Source organism: Trachemys scripta, chromosome 8 (assembly GCF_013100865.1).
Source record: "Trachemys scripta elegans isolate TJP31775 chromosome 8, CAS_Tse_1.0, whole genome shotgun sequence".
NCBI classification, from domain to species: domain Eukaryota; kingdom Metazoa; phylum Chordata; order Testudines; family Emydidae; genus Trachemys; species Trachemys scripta.
This window is the reverse complement of record NC_048305.1, coordinates 15,430,892-15,449,586: the sequence shown is the minus strand read 5'-3', so window position 1 is coordinate 15,449,586 and position 18,695 is coordinate 15,430,892. Positions and strand designations below refer to the sequence as shown.

Sequence of the window (18,695 nt, the reverse complement as noted above, 5' to 3'; positions counted from 1 at the left end):
AAGATTGAAAGTCAAAGTTTTGGCCTGACCAATCTAGCACTCAAAATCATCCCTATAAGATATGGGGGTGGGAGAGAAAAAATAAGGAAATAGTTTCTAGCTTCCAAGAGGTGTTTCTAAACAAAAGAGAAGTTCTAAAATATGCCTTGATTGTGTCTATTTTAACAAGTTCACAATCAAATTAGTTCATCCACCATTTTTGAATGAGTGAATTTTAAATTACATTTGATTTTAATTTGACATCTTGTAGATATAAGCCAAGATCTGTTTCAGTACTGCTAAACATTAATTAGACCTCAGTGCCAGGAAAGAACAGATGAGCGCTGCAGTCTTAGGCCACAATCCTACAAACACTTATGCACATGCTTAACTTTACTACTGTGACAGGAACTGACTACTCATGGTAGTGAAGTTAAGTGTGCGCATAAGTGTTTGTAGGATTGAGGCCTTAGCAAAAAGATGACAATGAAGTTTAATTATTTTTTCGAGCTCAAACATTCTTGTTTTTAAAAAGTTCCTTAATATAAAGTTTCCAACTTAAAAAAAAAAATCCAATATCATTTAAAACATGCAATAAAGATGACTACTTTACCATTTATCCAATACTTTAGTTGTTATCAGTGGTCTTCTATGATTCTGTATGTTCCATTAAAATTGAATCACTCAGTTTTTGGAGGGTTAAATCACTAAGAAACCTTTTAATAAAAAGGATTCACAGACTGGAAAAATTACCATTGCCACTAGTTCACAACTGTATATTCTCATTCAAAGGAAACTCTGGTAAGTACTCAGTAACACCCGTGTCACTGGGCAGAATCTACACTCAACATGTATTTCAGTTACGGAAATACATGCTCACAACTTCTGGTGTGCTCAAGCAGAAATGCTGAACAGTCCCATAGTGATAACATCCAAGAAGCTCTAACTGCAGATAACTTTCATCTGATCTCCCATCTCATGCTGTTTCTATGGTAGTGTAAGGAGTTCCATGAGACTTCTAAAAGGAAAACACTGCAGTCACAGACTGCATAAGAATCAATACCAAAAGTTACAGCCTTTCACCACAGTGAAAATCACAGAAGTTGTGAAAACCAAGTATAAACAAAACACACTTTCAATGTATATATTGCTAATAAATTAGAGACTAGTACAGAGAGCCAATAGCCTCCCTATATAAAGGTTACAAGTAATTTCCATTATAAAGCCCTATTTCTGTCCCCCTATAACTTTGACTTGAAATAGGATATGACCTAAAACTGCCATATTTACTTTAAAGGCAAAGGAGACTATTTTTGCAATCTATGAAGGAGAAAAAAGAAACATTTCTAAATTTGAGTTAGTTATTTAACATTTGAAATGTTGACTTGTGTGTGATGTTGCTTTGGGTCCTTCCAGCTCAAAATCTCCAAACTTTCTATTATTGCTAAAACTCCCTGAAAATTCATGCAAAGAGAAAAAGTTGTAATTAAGCAAAGTGATTAACTCTTTTTTATTGTGGATAATTTTGTGTCCATTGATTTTAATGAGAGTTGTGGGCCCAAAGCTACTCACATTAATGTAACTGGAAGTTTTTTACCATCACTTAAATGAGAACAGGATCAAGCACCACAGCCCTGATCCTGCAATTTGGCACACGAAAGTGAACCTCTGTACAGCTCCACCCACACGGATACCATAGGCCTTGGCTACACTGGCGCTGTACGGTGCTGCAACTTGCTGCGCTCAGGGGTGTGAAAACGCGCCGCCCCCCCCCCCCGAGCGCAGCGCTGTAAAGCGCCAGTGTAATCAGTGCCTGCAGTGCTGCACGCTCACTCGCAGAGGTGGAGTACATACAGCGCAGCGAGAGCTCTACACTCTGTACACACAGCGCTGTGAATTCCCAAGTGTAGCCAAGGCCTTAGAATCATCTGTGGCCTTGTCTCAAAGGACAGAATGGGTGTTTTCTTCAACATTGTTAGCTCAACTGAGTTAATTTAATGCAACTGAAAAGCCATCTTAACACTCATTAAGTCACAGGTGAAGGGTCTGTCTACACATGGAGCTGTTCTGAACTCCGTAAGTGGACACACTTATTCCAGAATAAGAGTGCCTTGTTCCTGTTTTACTTTATTCCAGAATGAGTGCCTTGTTCATAGGTCTGGTCTATACTACCCACCTGAATCGGCGGGTAGAAATCAACCTCTCGGGGATCGATTTATCGCGTCCCGTTGGGACGCGACAATCGATCCCCAAATCGGCGCTCTAACTCCACCAGCGGAGGTGGTAGTAAGCGCCGCCGACAAAAAGCGGCAGAAGTCGATTTTGCCGCCGTCCTCACAACGGGGTAAGTCGGCTGCAATACGTCGAATTCAGCTACGCTATTCACGTAGCTGAATTTGCATATCTTAAATTGACTCCCCGCTGTAGTGTAGATGTACCCATAGGTTAAGCAAAACAGGAACAAGGCACTCTTATTCTGGAATAAAGTGTGTCCACACACGGAGCTGTTCAGGAATAGCTACTGCACTTGAAATTCACACCCTACCTTAATCCGAAACAACTTTCAAATGTAGAAAAGTCCTCTTACCTTAGGGTATGTTTACACAGAAAAAGCTGTGCACAGGTCAGCCACCTGAGCAAGCTTGAATCCAGCAAGCACAGATAACAATAACTATGAAGACAGTGCAGGCAAGCTTCAGAATGGGCTAGCGAGCCAAGTACGTACCTAGGGACGATGCTGGGCTTCTACTCCCCATGCTGAAGCCAATATTGTTACTCATGCTAGCTGGATCATTCAAGGCGTCACGCTGCACGGTAAAGCACATGACGCCTCTTCACTCCCCGTTAGCTAACTCAACTGAGGAAGAAACAAAAAGCACCAATACCTCTTGGAAATTTCATGCCATCAAAACTTCACCTAAATGACAACAGTACATTTACCAATCACATCCACTACTAACTGCAAGAGTTAAATAACAAGGAAATGAATAGTTGTGGACATCATAAATCTAACCGTGCCCACACAATAAAGCATAAAATAAACATGTCCTTTGCATTTGTTTTCATGCCTTAGAGATTAAAACCTCACTTCAACTGGAAAACTGAATATAACCTTAACTACAGAGTTGCTACTGATGTCTCCATAACCTTTATATTTAGTTACAACTTCTAAAGATTGCTGGATCTTCCCAGACTCTTACACACACCTACACTGCAATAAAAGACCTGCGGCATGACCCTGGCTGGCTCAGGTCAGCTGACTATGGTTCACAGGGCTCAGGCTGCAGAGCTAAAAATTGCAGCACAGTCATTCAGGCTTGAGCTGGAGTCCAGGCTCTGAAGCCATAGGGGAGATGGGCCTCAGAGCCCAGCCTCCAGCTTGAGCATCTACACTGCAATTTTTAGCCCTGCAGCCCAAACCTAAGTCAATTGACCAGGGCTCTGAGATTTGGTGCCACGGGGTTTTTGCAGCGTAGACATAACCTCATCCTGATCCTGAGCCACTCCAGAGGCTGAAGAGGCCCTCAGCATAACTTAGACAGCTCTAGAAGCCAAATTATGGCAGCTTCCTGGGGCTCCCCTATGGGACAGAGTGCTGCCCAAAATTTCCACAACACTATGTGCTATGGCCCCATTCCCAACACATCCCTCCCACTTCAGCCTTCCTCTGGCATACCTCCCTACGCCACATCTTATGAGGGGGTTCCTGAAAGACAGCCTGAAACTGTCTTCCGCAGTTACCCTGGCCAGCTCCTGTAAGCTACTCCAGCCCCTTTTCTCTAACATAGAGGAGATGGAGTGGGGTTGAGGATCTCACCACAAATTACTTAAATCTATCAAAGAAATACAGCAGACTCTGAGCCTAGTGAAAAAACAATAACCATAGAAAGCAGAATATACATTATTAGATTAATTGTTGCATCACTTTGAGAGCACAAGCATATGCTATTTTTGATCGGTATCATCTCGTATTTGAGCCAATCACAATGGTTAAAAATGCCGAAAGATTATCTTTAAAAAAAATCAAAATCAAACACCATTTTTATGTTTGTCTTATTGGTGAAGTGACTTAGCCTCCGATCGTGCACCGAGACAAGGCTCATGGCGGATATGGGGCCTGCACACAGTTCTCAGTGGAGGACTGGTACTGGGAAAGAAGACTTTTTCTTTCCTTACACTGAATTTTACCATTCATTCCTGTTGTCTTTAGGATATCTAGACAAACTCATTTTTTCTGAAACAATAACTTCCAGTTTTTGGAAGACACACACTCATAAAAACATTTTATACAAGCTAGTCGTCCCATGAACTCAATGGGAATGTTTATGCGCATAAAGTTCAGCACATGCATAAGTGTTCGCAGGAGTGGGGCTTAAATTACCATACTGTCATAATACATCTAAAACCCTTATATTTAGCTTGCCATGGACCAGCCAGTAATTCACCACTGCTATTATACAATCTGAAACCCACTGACAAATTAAAAGTAAGAAAAACGTTAAAATCAGGATTTCCACCCTCCTCTACCCTTTCATAATCCTGTAACATAAAAATTAAGTGTGTGATTTCAATGTATGAGCCTGTTCTATGGGTTGCTTTCTGGGAGCACAGTTTGTCAGTTTACCAGTTCCTGAAATTAAATATATCCGCTGTGGTTATTAACTCAGGGCTATATTTCATGTCATAGTCACAAGTGACTGATCCTTATTCACTTATTCATTACAATACATAGCAACATGGGATAAAATTGATTTAAATTTGACATCTTCAGTGTTAGAAAATGATTCTCCTCATCCTTTCTACAGCTAAATGTCAGCTATGTATCTTTATTTTCATAGCATACACTTTTGGAGCAAGACAGACCACAGCATACCAATCAATCCAATAACATATTTTTTAAGAGAAGAAAAGAAGAATTGAGAAACTAAGATTTTTTTTCCCCTTTCCTGCATGTCCCTTAGGGTCCCGCACTCCAATTACATTTACTCTCAAAGATTCTGTTTTATGGCAGCCTTTTCATGGTACCTTCCATTTTCTGATGCTCCTTTTGGAGCAGGGACGATCTTTTTAATCTGTAAAGTACCAGGAAAATTACAGCACTATAATAACAACAACCACCCTGTTATGTGCATGGTTAAGAGATTAATAGGACCTGGCAAAATGACAGCTTTGATTTCCTTACAGAGAACTGTGTAATGTCATTCTTATCAGTCAGAGGGGAATTAAAGAGTAATACAATATTCTCCTTCTAGGGAGCAGCATGCTTCCTCCACATATACCCCCTCTGGGCTCAGGACCATAAGACCAGAACTTGAATCCTTCTGTAACATAGGCTATGTTTCACTAGAAACACTGCACCAGCATAGAAGCAGCACTACATACTGTGCCACTACAGCACTTCTGTGTAGACACCCACTACAGCGATGTCAGGGGTTCTCCAATTGCTGTAGTTAAGCCACTTCCCTAAGAGACAATCGCTAAATTGATAGAAGAATTCTTCTGTCGACCTAGAGCTATCTAAACCAGGGGCTAGGTTGGCTTAACTATGTCACTCAGGGGTGTGGATTTTTCATACCTCTGAGCGACGTAGCTAGGTCATCCTAACTTTTTAGTGTAGAACTGGCCACACTCTGGCTATGTCTACACTACGGGTGCTACAACGGCACAGCTTTGATTCTGTAGCTGTGCTGCAGCATCTCCAGAGTGTAGACGCTTCCTACAGTGACAGAAGGGGTTTTTCAATTGCTGTGTTTAATCCACCTCCCTGATTCTTCCATCAACCTAGACGTGTCTACACTATGGTGCTTCTTCACATCCCTGAGCCTCGTACCTATGTTGATCTGAATTTTAAGTGTAGACCAGGCTTCTGACTCTCAGAGGCGCCGTACAGATTAATGTTTAAATACTTTGAGATCCTGAGATAGAAGATACTACAGAAGTGCAAATATTAGCGTAAGAAGTTTGGGGTAGGAGGAGTAAAGCTTTTTTAAATATCTGAGACCAAAAAATATGACTGAAAACTTTCTTAATGGTGAAAACACGTAAAATCTATATATATCTCAGATATTTAAAAAAAGCTTTACTCCTCCCACCCCAAACTTCTTACGCTAATATATATATTAAAAGACTAAATAGAGCTTTATCTAGCTTTTAGACATACGTAAAAAACCCTAACCTCTGAGTTGAGAATAATCATGAAAAATTTAATCCTAATGGGAAATCATTTTGAAAGGTTAAAGCACTCTGAAAAGAGAAAGTGCCGTTATGGTTTACTATCTACAACTTATTATAGTGTCACTACTATGACCCTGTAATAAGTAGTAGATAGTAAATATTTCATACAAATTCATTCTTCCCTTAAAAATCTAATATGTTTTTCACTGCCCATACCGTTAGTTTACTTTCTGCACTTCACTCAGCTAGAACAATTAAGACCAGTCAGTTTACCTTTCTAGTTCTGATGCACTAGCACAATGCTGAAATATTTGAATTACAAATGCAGGAGAATGTTTAAGTTCAAAATAAAGCATTATTTTAATTAGAAATATTCTAATGACATCAAAACTATTAATTTAATTTGGGGGTTGGTAATTTTCAATACCTGCCCACATGGGAAACCTATATTTTGGAGACTCTCTCACACAGGCCCTTTAAACAACAAAACAAAATTTAAAAAATTATCAAAAGGAAACCTTCCAGCAAGCTCAGATAGGACCCCTGAGTCTGCACTGCATACAAGAACAGGAAGAAAAGATAAATACTGTGTGAAACCAAAACTGAAACTAGGAACGGAAACTATATACAGAATCAAAAGATTTTTGTAATGCTTTTATACTGATCATAATTATTCTCCTTTGTTTTAATTAACTCTACATGTTGGAATGTGTGGGTGCAAGGGTCCACTCGTACTGTCAGTTGCAGGACTGAGGCCTTTGTCTGTCTAGTTTAGAGTTATGTTTCTCAAATATTTTGCTAGACACATGTTCCAAGCAATATACATTTCCTTCCCACAGAAAGCCTGAATCACGTGGAGCGAGGGGATGGAATTCAGCTCTTCAATATGTGGGCAGACTGTGGGGCTCCACTTCATCTTCTTTATTGTTAATAATAATTATTTGTGTATCACAAACAATATGCTCAGATAAGGACAGTTTCTGCCCAAACGCGTTTTTAATCTAAGCGAGTCACATAGAGAAGACCAGATGTAAAAGGAAATCTAGAAGAGGGGAAAAAAGTAATTTAAAAAACATTATCTCTGCTTACGGATACTGCAGAAGAAAGTAGTTTTTAGGAAATATCGGCATAAAATAGCGGCCCTGACAACTGGGATTGGGAGATCATTAAATGCAGTAACTTGCAACATGGAACTACACACAGACAACTAAGAAAGAAAATGAGCTGAACATCAAGACCAGGGCCGGCTCCAGGGTTTTGGCCGCCCCAAGCAGCCAAAGAAAAAAAATAACCAAAACACAAAAACAACCCAACCCGCCCCCACCCCCCAAAAAAAAGCCACGATCTGCGGCGGCAATTCGGCAGGAGGTCCTTCGCTCCAAGCAGGAGTGAGGGACCGTCCGCCGAATTGCTACCAAATAGCTGGACGTGCCGCCCCCGCTCCGGAGTGGCCGCCCCAAGCACCTGCTTGCCAGGCTGGTGCCTGGAGCCAGCCCTGATCAAGACTAGCGATATCAAGGGCAGATATTTAAATGCAGATCCATCCTCATTGTTGCACCCTCCCCCCAACCCCAACAGTCTGCAGCCAATGGCCAATTTAATGCCAGTCTACTGAGAACTTCCGTTCAATCCATCACAGGATAGGCACCAACCACTATGTGGCTGCTCGACTCATGCCCATCTTCCCATGCAGACCTCAAGTGGCATGCAAAACCTTATTCTGACCCTCTGTGCTTGGATGAGTTTAATGTCACATACATTAAATTATCTCACCTAAATTCCCACAATTAGGGATTTTAGTTTCAAACTCTTCTATCCAAAGACCTATTATGGAGAAGGTGCTTTAACCTGTCAGTGACCGTGAAAAGTCCAAAACACCCAAATAAATGTTACATCCTTGGTTTAGTTTACTCCTGACTGAAGATCACTTAACTATTAATCAGCACCAAGTAAATTCATCCCATTAAATCATCCTGATGCTAACCCAGGATTCGGCTATACTAAGACACATCGGACCCCCCCAAATTCCACTGGCACACTCCACCAAGCAATACTGTATGTGCATTCAATGCCACCCGGCACAGGGAAGCCCAATCTGTGTATGTTGTGATCACACTGATGAGCCCGGCCTAGATGATTTTGTGCAGATTTTCACGCCCGCTTGGCCAGGCTGCATTACGGCCAGGACCTCTGTTCCCGGAGGCTGATGTCTAGTTCTTCCCCCCACCTGTAATGTTTAGGTGTGTCACGGGCTCTTAGCCAAGGAACGGGCATTGACTTTTGGAATGGGGGGTTACAGTCCACACAGGAGTTTGCCTTGGATGGTCTCACACTCCCGGGCCCCTCCACACACCAGCGGCCAAGGCTGCCAGGGTTGTTTCAGTCGGACGGGAGGAGCGGCCCGGGGAGCAGTGGGGGGCTCGCGCAGCCCCACGCCCATGCAGGGGCGGCAGGTTCCCGCTGCCCCTAGGCCCAGGGCTCGGGGTGGCCAGCAGAGCCCGGGGGCTGGCGGGCTGTGGGGTCACCCCCCCCCCCGGAGGAGGGGCTCTGCTCCCCGCCCCACACCGGGTCCCACGTCCCGACCGCGACCGCTCCCTATCTCGGCCGGGGCGGGGGAATCGGCTCTCCCCGGAGCCCCACAATCCCAGCCGTGCGGCCTAGAAAGCCGCGGCGCTCGCGTACCCGCCCTGCCGGGCCCCGCTCGCGCCTCACCTGCTGGTATCGGCCGCTGCTGGGCTCGGCGGCCGCCATGGCGCTGGAGAGGGAGTGTCAGGCGGAGAGAAGAGACCGGGCGGAGGCCCCGCGGGGCGGGCTGGGGTCGGAGGGCCCAGAGGCGAGTCGGGGCGGCTCTGGAAGCGGCGCGGCTCCGCGCAGACACCCCTGCCTGCCTCCCACACTCAATGGGCGCTGCCTGCCCCTGCTGCTGCTGCTGGAGGCGGAGGTTGGCAAGTGCAGCGCTGCCGGGTCACTGGCTGCTGCCTGCTCAGCTCCAACCACTTCCCTTCCCCCCGCTGCTGCCGCCCTCCCTCAGCTGTCACATGCCTGCCTCGCCTTCGCTGCCGCACTCCCTCGCTGGCACATCCCTGCCGCCTCCCCCGGCTCACTCCTGAGCCCCGGGGCATCCCTCACACCAGCCCCCAGCCACTATTCAGCTCGATACGGATTGGGTTTAATAGGTACAAATGGTAACCATGGGGCATTCCCAGTTTCCCACCTTCTGCAGGAACCAAGCACTTTCCTAAGGGCCGGTAGGATGGACCCTGCCCTCCTCTTCTGAAATTGGTGCCTTGCACTGTCTGACACACCCTTTTGGAATGGGGGGTTACAATCCATACAGTAGTTTGCCTTGGATGGTCTCACACTCCCGGGCCCCTCCACACACCCTAGGACACATACCGGTAGTACATGGTAGTCCTGCTTAAGGGACTCGCTCTGGGTACCCTTGGTGCACAAATTCCCTCAAAAGGTGCTGGGCTGCAGACTTGGTCATGTGCCCCTTACATCTTTCTCCACATTGGTTACAAATATGGTAGCATGTCCTCTAGGGATGGTGTACCATGCACACTCCCTATCCCTGCTCTCTGGAGTTCTTGGTAGGCAATGTGCCTATTCAATTGAAAATGAGGCATCTGGGTGTCATGTTGGCCCAAGGATATGTCTATGTAAGAGCCAGCTCTTCTAGATGTTCCTCTGAGTTGCCTTGCAAGGGAGAAGAATCTGTGTGTTGCAGGAATTCTGAGGAAAAGCTGGGAATAGAACATGGATCGTCTCACTTCCAGGCATGTGACTCACACACAAACCTTCCATGTTAGCATCATGTATGATTTATATTATAAGAGAAAAAGATTTACAACCCAATAATAAAATATCCCCTCTGCCCTTGTATTGTATGATTGTATTCATTACTGATCATTAAGAAATATCTTTTTTAAAAATCAAGAGGTAACAGGTGCAGTTAGAGCTATAAAGGCTCGTTGGGATTTGCCCCTCAATGAACCGATGGGCAAGGGGTGGGGGAGCGCAAGGTGGAAGTTTCACCTAGGGAGCAAAATATCCTTGCGCCAGCCCTGACTATATCCACTGGATGACCCTTGTTCACATGTTTGTTGACCCTCCGCCCCCAAAGAATTCTAATAGATTTGGGAGGCATGATTTCCCTTTACAAAAACCGTGTTGACTCTTCCCAATAAATCGTGTTCATCTATGTGTCTGATAATTCTGTTCTTTACTATAGTTTCAACCAATTTACCTGGTACTAAAGTTAGGTTTACCGGCCTGTAATTTCCGGGATCGCCTCTGGAGCCTTTTTTAAAAATTTGTGTCACATTAGCTATAACTCCAGTTATCTGGTACAGAAGCTAATTTAAATGATAGGTTACAGACCACAGTTAATAGTTCTGCAATTTCATATTTGAGTTCCTTCAGAACTCTTGGGTGAATACCATCTGGTCCTGGTGACTTATTAAAGTTTAATTTATCAATTTGTTCCAAAACCTCCTCTAACTCTAATGACACCTCAATCTGGGACAGTTCCTCAGATTTGTCACCTAAAAAGAATGACTCAGGTGTGGGAATCTCCCTCACATCCTCTGCAGTGAAGACTGATACAAGTAATTCATTTAGTTTCTCCGCAATGGTCTTATCTTCCTCGAGTGCCCCTTTAGCACTTCAATCATCCAGTGGCTCCACTGATTATTTAACAGGCTTCCTGCTTCTGATGTAATTAAATTTTTTTTTGCTGTTAGATTTAAGTTGCTCTTCAAATTCTTTTTTGGCCTGCCTAATTATACTTTTACACTTGACTTGCCAGAGTTCATGCTCCTGTCTATTTTCCTCAATAGGATTTAACTTCCAATTTTTAAAAGATGCCTTTTTACCTCTAGCCACTTCTTTTACTTTGTTATTAAGCCGTGATGGCACTTTTTGGGGTCCTTTTACTATGTTTTTTTAATTTGGGATATACATTTAATTTGAACCTCTATCATGGTGTTTTTTAAAACTTTCCATGCCGTTTGCAGGCATTTCACTTTTGGGACTGTATCTTTTAATTTGTTTAACTAGCTTCCTCACTTTTGTGTAGTTCTCCTTTCTGAAATTAAATGCTACTGTGGTGGGCTTCTTTGGTGTTATCCCCCACACAGGGATATTACATTTAATTAGAATATGGTCGCTATTACCAAGCAGTTCAGCTATATTCACCTCTTGGACCAGATCCTGTACTCCACTTAGGACTAAATCAAGAATTGCCTCTCTTCTTGTGGGTTCCAGGACAAGCTGCTCCAAGAAACAGTCATTTATGGTATCAAGAAATATTATCTCTGCATCCCGTCCTGAGGTGACATTTACCCTTTTAATATGGGGATAGTTGAAATCCCCCATTATTATTAAGTTTTTTATTTTTATAGCCTCTCTAATCTCCTGGAGCATTTCACAGTCATCATCACCATCCTGGTCAGGTGGTCAGAAGTATATCCCTACTGCCATATTCTTATTATTCAAGCATGGAATTTCTATCCATAGGGATCCCATGGTACAGTTTGGTTCATTTAAGATTTTTACTACATTTGACTCTATGCTTTCTTTCACGTATAGTGCCACTCCCCCACCAGCATGACCTATTCAGTCATTCCTATATATCTTGTATCCTGGTATTAGCATATCCCATTGATTATCATCATTCCACCAAGTTTCTATAATGCCTGTTATATCAATATCCTCATTTAATACCAGGCACTCAAGTTCACCCATCTTAGTACAGTATTTAGACTTCTAGCATTTGTATTAAGAACCTATAAAATTTGTCACTTTTTAGCTGTCTGCCTTCATGTGATGTAGTTGAAGGGACACCTTTTAATTTGACTGTTTCTCATCAGATCCTACCTGTACTTTATCATCTTCCATCCTCTCTTCCTTAATAGGATACAAAGAATCCCCATTAATAGATCCTCAGCTGAGGGATGTCTCTGTCCAAACCACATGCTCTTCCACACCTGTTGGCTTTCCCCTAGCCCTTAATTTAAAAAATCCTCTATGACCTTTTTAATTTTACATTCCAGCAATCTGGTTCCATTTTGGTTCAGGTGGAACCCATCCTTTCTGTATAGGCTCTTCCTTTCCCAAAGGTTCCCCAGTTCCTAATAAATCTAAACCCCTCATCCCTACACAATTGTCTCATCCATGCATTGAGACCCTGCAATTCTGCCTGTCTAACTGCTCCTGCGTGTAAAATTGGAAGCACTTCAGAGAATGCTACCATGGAGGTTCTGGACTTCAGTCTCTTACCTACCAGCCTAAATTTGGCCTCCAGGATCTCTCTCCTATCTTTCCCTATGTAATTGGTACCTACATGTACCACAATCACCGGCTCCTCCCCAGGACTACACATAAGCATGCCTAGGTGTCTTGAGAGATCTGCAACCTTTGCATCCGGTGGGCAATTCACCATGCATTTCCCCCAGCTATCTATATTTCTAATGATCAAATCCCCCACTACTATTACCTGACTCTTCCGAATAACTGGAGTTCCCTCCCCCAGAGAGGTATCCTCAGTTCTAGTGGATACCATGACATCATCTGGAGAGAGTGTCCCAACTATGGGATCATTTCCTTCTGCTCCACTTTGATGTTCTCCTTCCCTGAGACTTTCATCCTCCTCAACAGCACTAGTTCTGCGTGTAGTTGCAATTTTCATTGGTTGTAAGTTGTAATGATAAAAAGTGCTCTGTCATTTCTGGAGTGCCCAGTTTGCTGTAAAGAGGAATACTCCCACAGCACACATCTCATACCCTCCTCCTACCCAGACTGGATTATTCACAGCTATGCGTTGTTAACCCAGGCACATAGCTAAGGCTCTACAAGTCATGGACTATTGTGGGGGAGGGGAAATAAGTATACCAGTGGTGCCAAGATGGCATGGAGGGCGGTATTATGAGCACACTCCTACTCCCATTGAAGTCAGTTCTGGAACTAACTCTCAATGACTTCAAAAGGAGTAGGATTGGCCCTGTGCTTTTACAAGGCCTAATGGTTGTAATGATTCTCCAGGGTGCTGTGGGAGTATGCTAAGCAGCAGCTTTTGGTATCCCTTAGTAAAGTTGTAGATTATGCTCCCTCCAGTGCAGTTTATTGGCATTTGTTGAGCACAATCATTACTACCCCCTGCTCCACCAAGACAATCCCCCTTCCAGGGCCGGTCCTACCATTTGGGCAAACTAGGCAGTTGCCTAGGGTGCCAAGATTTGGGGGGCGCCAAAAAGCGGTGCCCCCCAATTTTTTTTACAGCGTTCCTACGCCCCCTCCCCGAGCGCGCGGTCGCCGCTCCACTTCTCCCGCCTCCCAGGCTTGCAGCGCCAATCAGCTGTTTGGTGCCGCAAGCCTGGAAGGGGAGGAGAATTAGAGCAGGGGCGGCGTGCTCGGGGAGGAGGTGGAGCAGAGGTGAGCTGGGGTGGGGAGCTGCCGGGGGGGGAGCTACTGCGGGGGGGGCGCCTCAGGATGTGGGGGAGCTGTTATGGGGGCACCTCAGGGCAGGGGGAGCGGGGAGCTGCCGCAGGGCGGGGGGGGTGGCCGCAAGATGGAAGTTTCGCCTAGGCAAGAGCCGGTGCGCCGTACCGGGGCGGCCCAGCTTCCCCAGGTGGCAATTTAAAGGGCCTTGGACTCCCAGCAGTGGCTGGAACCCTTTAAATTGCCGCCAGAGCCCTGCTGCTGGAGCCCTGGGGTAGCAGCGGCAGCCGGGGGCTCCGGCAGCGGTTTAAAGGGCCCGGGGCGTTAGTGGCGGCCGAGCCCTGAGTCCTTTAAACTGCTGCCGGNCCGGCAGCGGTTTAAAGGGCCTGGGGCGTTAGTGGCGGCCGAGCCCTGAGCCCTTTAAACTGCTGCCGGCGCCCCCGGCTGCCGCTGCTACCCCTGCAGAGGAGGGGAGGGCGCTTACTGGTACAGGGCGGGCCAGCACTGGCTCTGACCCTCCTATCCTTGCCCCTTGCGCCCAAGGCCCCACCCTTTCCGGGAGCCAGAGCCAGCCCCAACCCAGCCCCGTACCGGTAAGTCCCTGTTTCTACTTTCACCCCGTAAGGCACTCAGTTTGGTACCGCTATAACTTTTTCAGTTAGAGTTGTGATTTTTTTTACTAATATAGGCCATGTTGACACTATCAAGTTTGGTCAGGTATGAAAACACCATACACCCTAACTGACATAGCTTTGCTGGCAAAACCCACTGTAGTCACAGTAAGCTGACAGAGTGCTTCTGTTGGCACAGATAACATTGTCCAGGGAGGTGGTGATAGCATGCCAACAGAAAAACTCCTTCTATTGACATTTGCTGTGTCTACACTAGGAGGTTCTGCAAATATAGCTATACTGGCAAAGCATTTGTAGTATAGACAAGGCCACAGTTACAGCACTACAACTCTAGTCTGGATGCAATTATGCTACTATAAAGGTGCCTTATATCAGAATAGTTTATTTCCCTTCCCATATGGGACTAACTATAGTGGTATAAAGCAACTATATCAGTACAGTTAAAGCATCACAACTTTTGTGTGTAGACAAGCCCTCAGAAAGTGCAGCAAAGATCTTGGTATAAATGCTTAGCTGCATTGGATCAGACTAGATAAAGTGAGTTTAAATCATCAGGAAGGTTAATTGTGTGATAAGGCACTGTACTGAGACAATGGGGATCTGGGTTGTATACCTGAGTTTGCCACAGACTCCCTGGGTGACCTAAGGCAAGCCACCTAATTTCTCTGTGCCTCGGCTCCCCATTATTGAGGATAAATTAATTGTGAGGCACTGAGATACTATGGTGATGCGGGCTGTATAAGCATACAGTGACAGTACTGGCAAGCTCTGGGCCTCCTAATGCAGCAGGGGTTTGATGGTGACTTGTGTCATTAAGCCCCTACTTCTGACAAACTCATGATCCAAGACTGGCATCCAGGTTCTGCTGGCAGGAGCCAGACAGTGAACCAGGCTCCCAGGGTGCGTAGTTTCATGTTTTTCCTTCTTATTCATCTGTTTTATTCTTTTTTTTTTTTTTTTTTTTTACACCGGGGTGAGAGGAGAAGTGGAACATGCCCAAGCAGTGAGGGATGTCAGATGGTAAAGCTGAAAGAAGCCATGTCAACTGAGGGATCTAAAAGAGGGTCCCTGGTAGTGGTGGTGTTTTACAGACATTAAAACAGGAATTTTCATTCCCCCCCCCCCCACAAAATTAAAAGCTTCTCAAGCAGCTCCCAAAGGGGAAAATCCTGGTCTCTAAACTCGGCTGGGTTCTGCTGAAGGCAACACAGAGAGTAAGAAAAATATTCTGCTTATTAGTCACCTATTTAAAATGTACCTGCTCTGAGGAGCAGAATTGTTTGCTCCCCACAATCTGCTAGATGTGAGGAAAGGAAAATGAGCCTGTAGAGGTACCATGGAGCTGTTTAACATTTAAATCACTGACAAGAGTCGACTATAAATAGGAAAACATTGAAATGTGTAAATAATCATACCTGCACATGGACTGCATGTTATATTCACACAGCTGCTCATTACACAGTGACAGTGTAAATGGACCTGCATAATATGCAGACACACATAGTACACAGAGCATGGCCGCTCTCATAACTGATGCCTACACCTGGGTATCTCTTGGATTTTTTTCCTCCTGCTTTGGGGTTTTATTTCTGCTTTGCTTTTGTCAGGAGCTGCCCATGGCCACTGTGCCTTTGTGCAGTGTGACGAGCAAAGTATCTTTTGAACAGAATGTAAAACAAGGTCCTGACCATTTGTGACCATTAAAATTTCATGGCATTTTTATGAGATGTGGGGAGTTAATCCAAGTGTCCTGGGCAAAGTCTAGTTCATGTACTATGAATTAGGTTCATTCAGCCTATTCTTGATGATTGGTTGGATATTGTGGGATCAATCCTCAGATGCAGCAGTGTTCCACTTAGTGCATCTGAGGGGCCAAAGGGCCATTGAAGACTATGCTGCAGACAGTGACAGGTCTGGGCAAGTGCCATGTAGAAGCCTTTGAACCTGATAGTGTTCTAATCACAGCAGATTGGGTGACTAGCTGCTTCCACCCAAAGTGCCATTGCTGGGAGAGGCTAGTGCTGTCGCTCTCGTAATAAATTCTTATGCAGTCTGTGTCTTCAGTATTTGCTTTTTAGAAAACTCAGAGACCTGACCACGTTACCATAGTAACAGCATGAGATGTGAGCTCTGATGAGGGTTATCTGCAGTCTAGAGGTTCTTGTGTATTGTCGCAGGGGGACTATTCGGCATTCTGTCTTTGCACACCAGAGGTTGCACATGTGTTTCAATAACTGAAATGTTTATTTAATACCGATTTCAACAAGTGACACTGGTATTGATAGGGAGATTTACCAGATTTTCCTTCAGATGACAATATGAGAAAAGAAGAACCAGGGATCAAGGCTCTTTTTTTCCGACCCTATGGACCAGAACTGGTCAGAACTTAAAACTATCACTGGTCCCTCTGATTAGCAATGTTTGCTGACATTGATCTAGAACTGAACATTTCAAGTTACAGCTCTGAGATCAGTGTTTCATTCCCCAGGGATTGACAGAAGTCATAATTCATAACCTATGAATTATCTTGAATCAACAGGTATATTTAAACGATTTAACTCACAAGGCAAAAGATAAGAAGCACCATCACACAAGGCCATTGATACAGGTGAATTTATTGGCCATTATATTTCCATCTCATTGTGTGGGGGGAAGCATGTGGGGGAAGCCCAGGCTATCACTGCAGCTGCTCATGATGTCCCCACTTTGTGGACGTTCACAGCTCTTCAGGCTTTGCCTCCTTTAGCCAACACTACACTCTTTTAAATTATTAAAATAAGAAAACCACACAGGCAGGATCACAAGAGAAACTGCCTGTGAAATTATTCTTAAAAATAAAAAGCTCTCTAAATAGGAAATAATGAAATAATCTGAGAGAAAAGCTAGATTTATAAGTGCCTGTGACAAGGTATAAAGGTGCTCCTTAAGTCCCAGCATGTAAGGGGTTACAAGGAGAGCCCAGGTTCTCTGTCTATCATATGGGGGAGCTAGGGTAGGGCTTTAAAGTACAGATGAAGCTATTACAGGGGTCATTAAGTAGTATCTTTTCCCCTTATGATCCCACTTTCTGAAAGCTAGAAAGACCTCTCTCTGGTGCTTGTTACCCAGTGTTCTGAGTTGTTCTGCTCTTATAGATTCATAGATTATAGGACTGGAAGGGACCTCGAGAGGTCATTGAGTCCAGTCCCCTGCCCGCATGGCAGGACCAAATACTGCCTAGACCATCCCTAATAGACATTTATCTAACCTACTCTTAAATATCTCCAGAGACGGAGATTCCACAACCTCCCTAGGCAATTTGTTCCAGTGTTTAACCACCCTGACAGTTAGGAACTTTTTCCTGATGTCCAAGCTAGACCTCCCTTGCTGCAGTTTAAATCCATTGTTTCTGGTTCTATCCTTAGAGGCTAAGGTGAACAAGTTTTCTCCCTCCTCCTTATGACACCCTTTTAGATACCTGAAAACTGCTATCATGTCCCCTCTCAGTCTTCTCTTTTCCAAACTAAACAAACCCAGTTCTTTCAGCCTTCCTTCATAGGTCATGTTCTCAAGACCTTTAATCATTCTTGTTGCTCTTCTTTGGACCCTTTCCAATTTCTCCACATCTTTTTTAAAATGCGGCGCCCAGAACTGGACACAATACTCCAGCTGAGGCCTAACCAGAGCACAGTAGAGCGGAAGAATGACTTCTCGTGTCTTGCTCACAACACACCTGTTAATGCATCCCAGAATCATGTTTGCTTTTTTTGCAACAGCATCACACTGTTGACTCATATTTAGCTTGTGGTCCACTATAACCCCTAGATCCCTTTCTGCTGTACTCCTTCCTAGACAGTCTTTTCCCATTCTGTATGTGTGAAATTGATTTTTCCTTCCTAAGTGGAGCACTTTGCATTTGTCTTTGTTAAACTTCATCCTGTTTAACTCAGACCATTTCTCCAATTTGTCCAGATCATTTTGAATTATGACCCTGTCCTCCAAAGTAGTTGCAATCCCTCCCAGTTTGGTATCATCCGCAAACTTAATAAGCGTACTTTCTATGCCAATATCTAAGTCGTTGATGAAGATATTGAACAGAACCGGTCCCAAAACAGACCCCTGCGGTACCCCACTCGTTACGCCTTTCCAGCAGGATTGGGAACCATTAATAACAACTCTCTGAGTACGGTTATCCAGCCAGTTATGCACCCACCTTATAGTAGCCCCATCTAATTTGTATTTGCCTAGTTTATCGATAAGAATATCATGCGAGACCGTATCAAATGCCTTACTAAAGTCTAGGTATACCACATCCACCGCTTCACCCTTATCCACAAGGCTCGTTATCCTATCAAAGAAAGCTATCAGATTGGTTTGACATGATTTGTTCTTCACAAATCCATGCTGGCTATTCCCTATCACCTTACCACCTTCCAAGTGTTGGCAGATGATTTCCTTAATTACTTGCTCCATTATCTTCCCTGGCACAGA

General features: G+C 44.4%; 1 protein-coding gene across 1 annotated transcript in view; it reads right to left on the bottom strand.

Annotated features, from left to right (window-relative positions):
* The window catches only part of NDFIP1 (Nedd4 family interacting protein 1), a 32,333-nt gene extending 23,168 nt beyond the window's left edge, over positions 1 to 9,165 (bottom strand). The window contains exon 1 of the mRNA XM_034779030.1: positions 8,866 to 9,165. Within this exon, the coding sequence (XP_034634921.1) occupies positions 8,866 to 8,904 (39 nt within the window). The 5' untranslated portion in view covers positions 8,905 to 9,165. The remainder of the gene's footprint in view (positions 1 to 8,865) is intronic.
* Between the last annotated feature and the right edge of the window lie 9,530 nt (positions 9,166 to 18,695).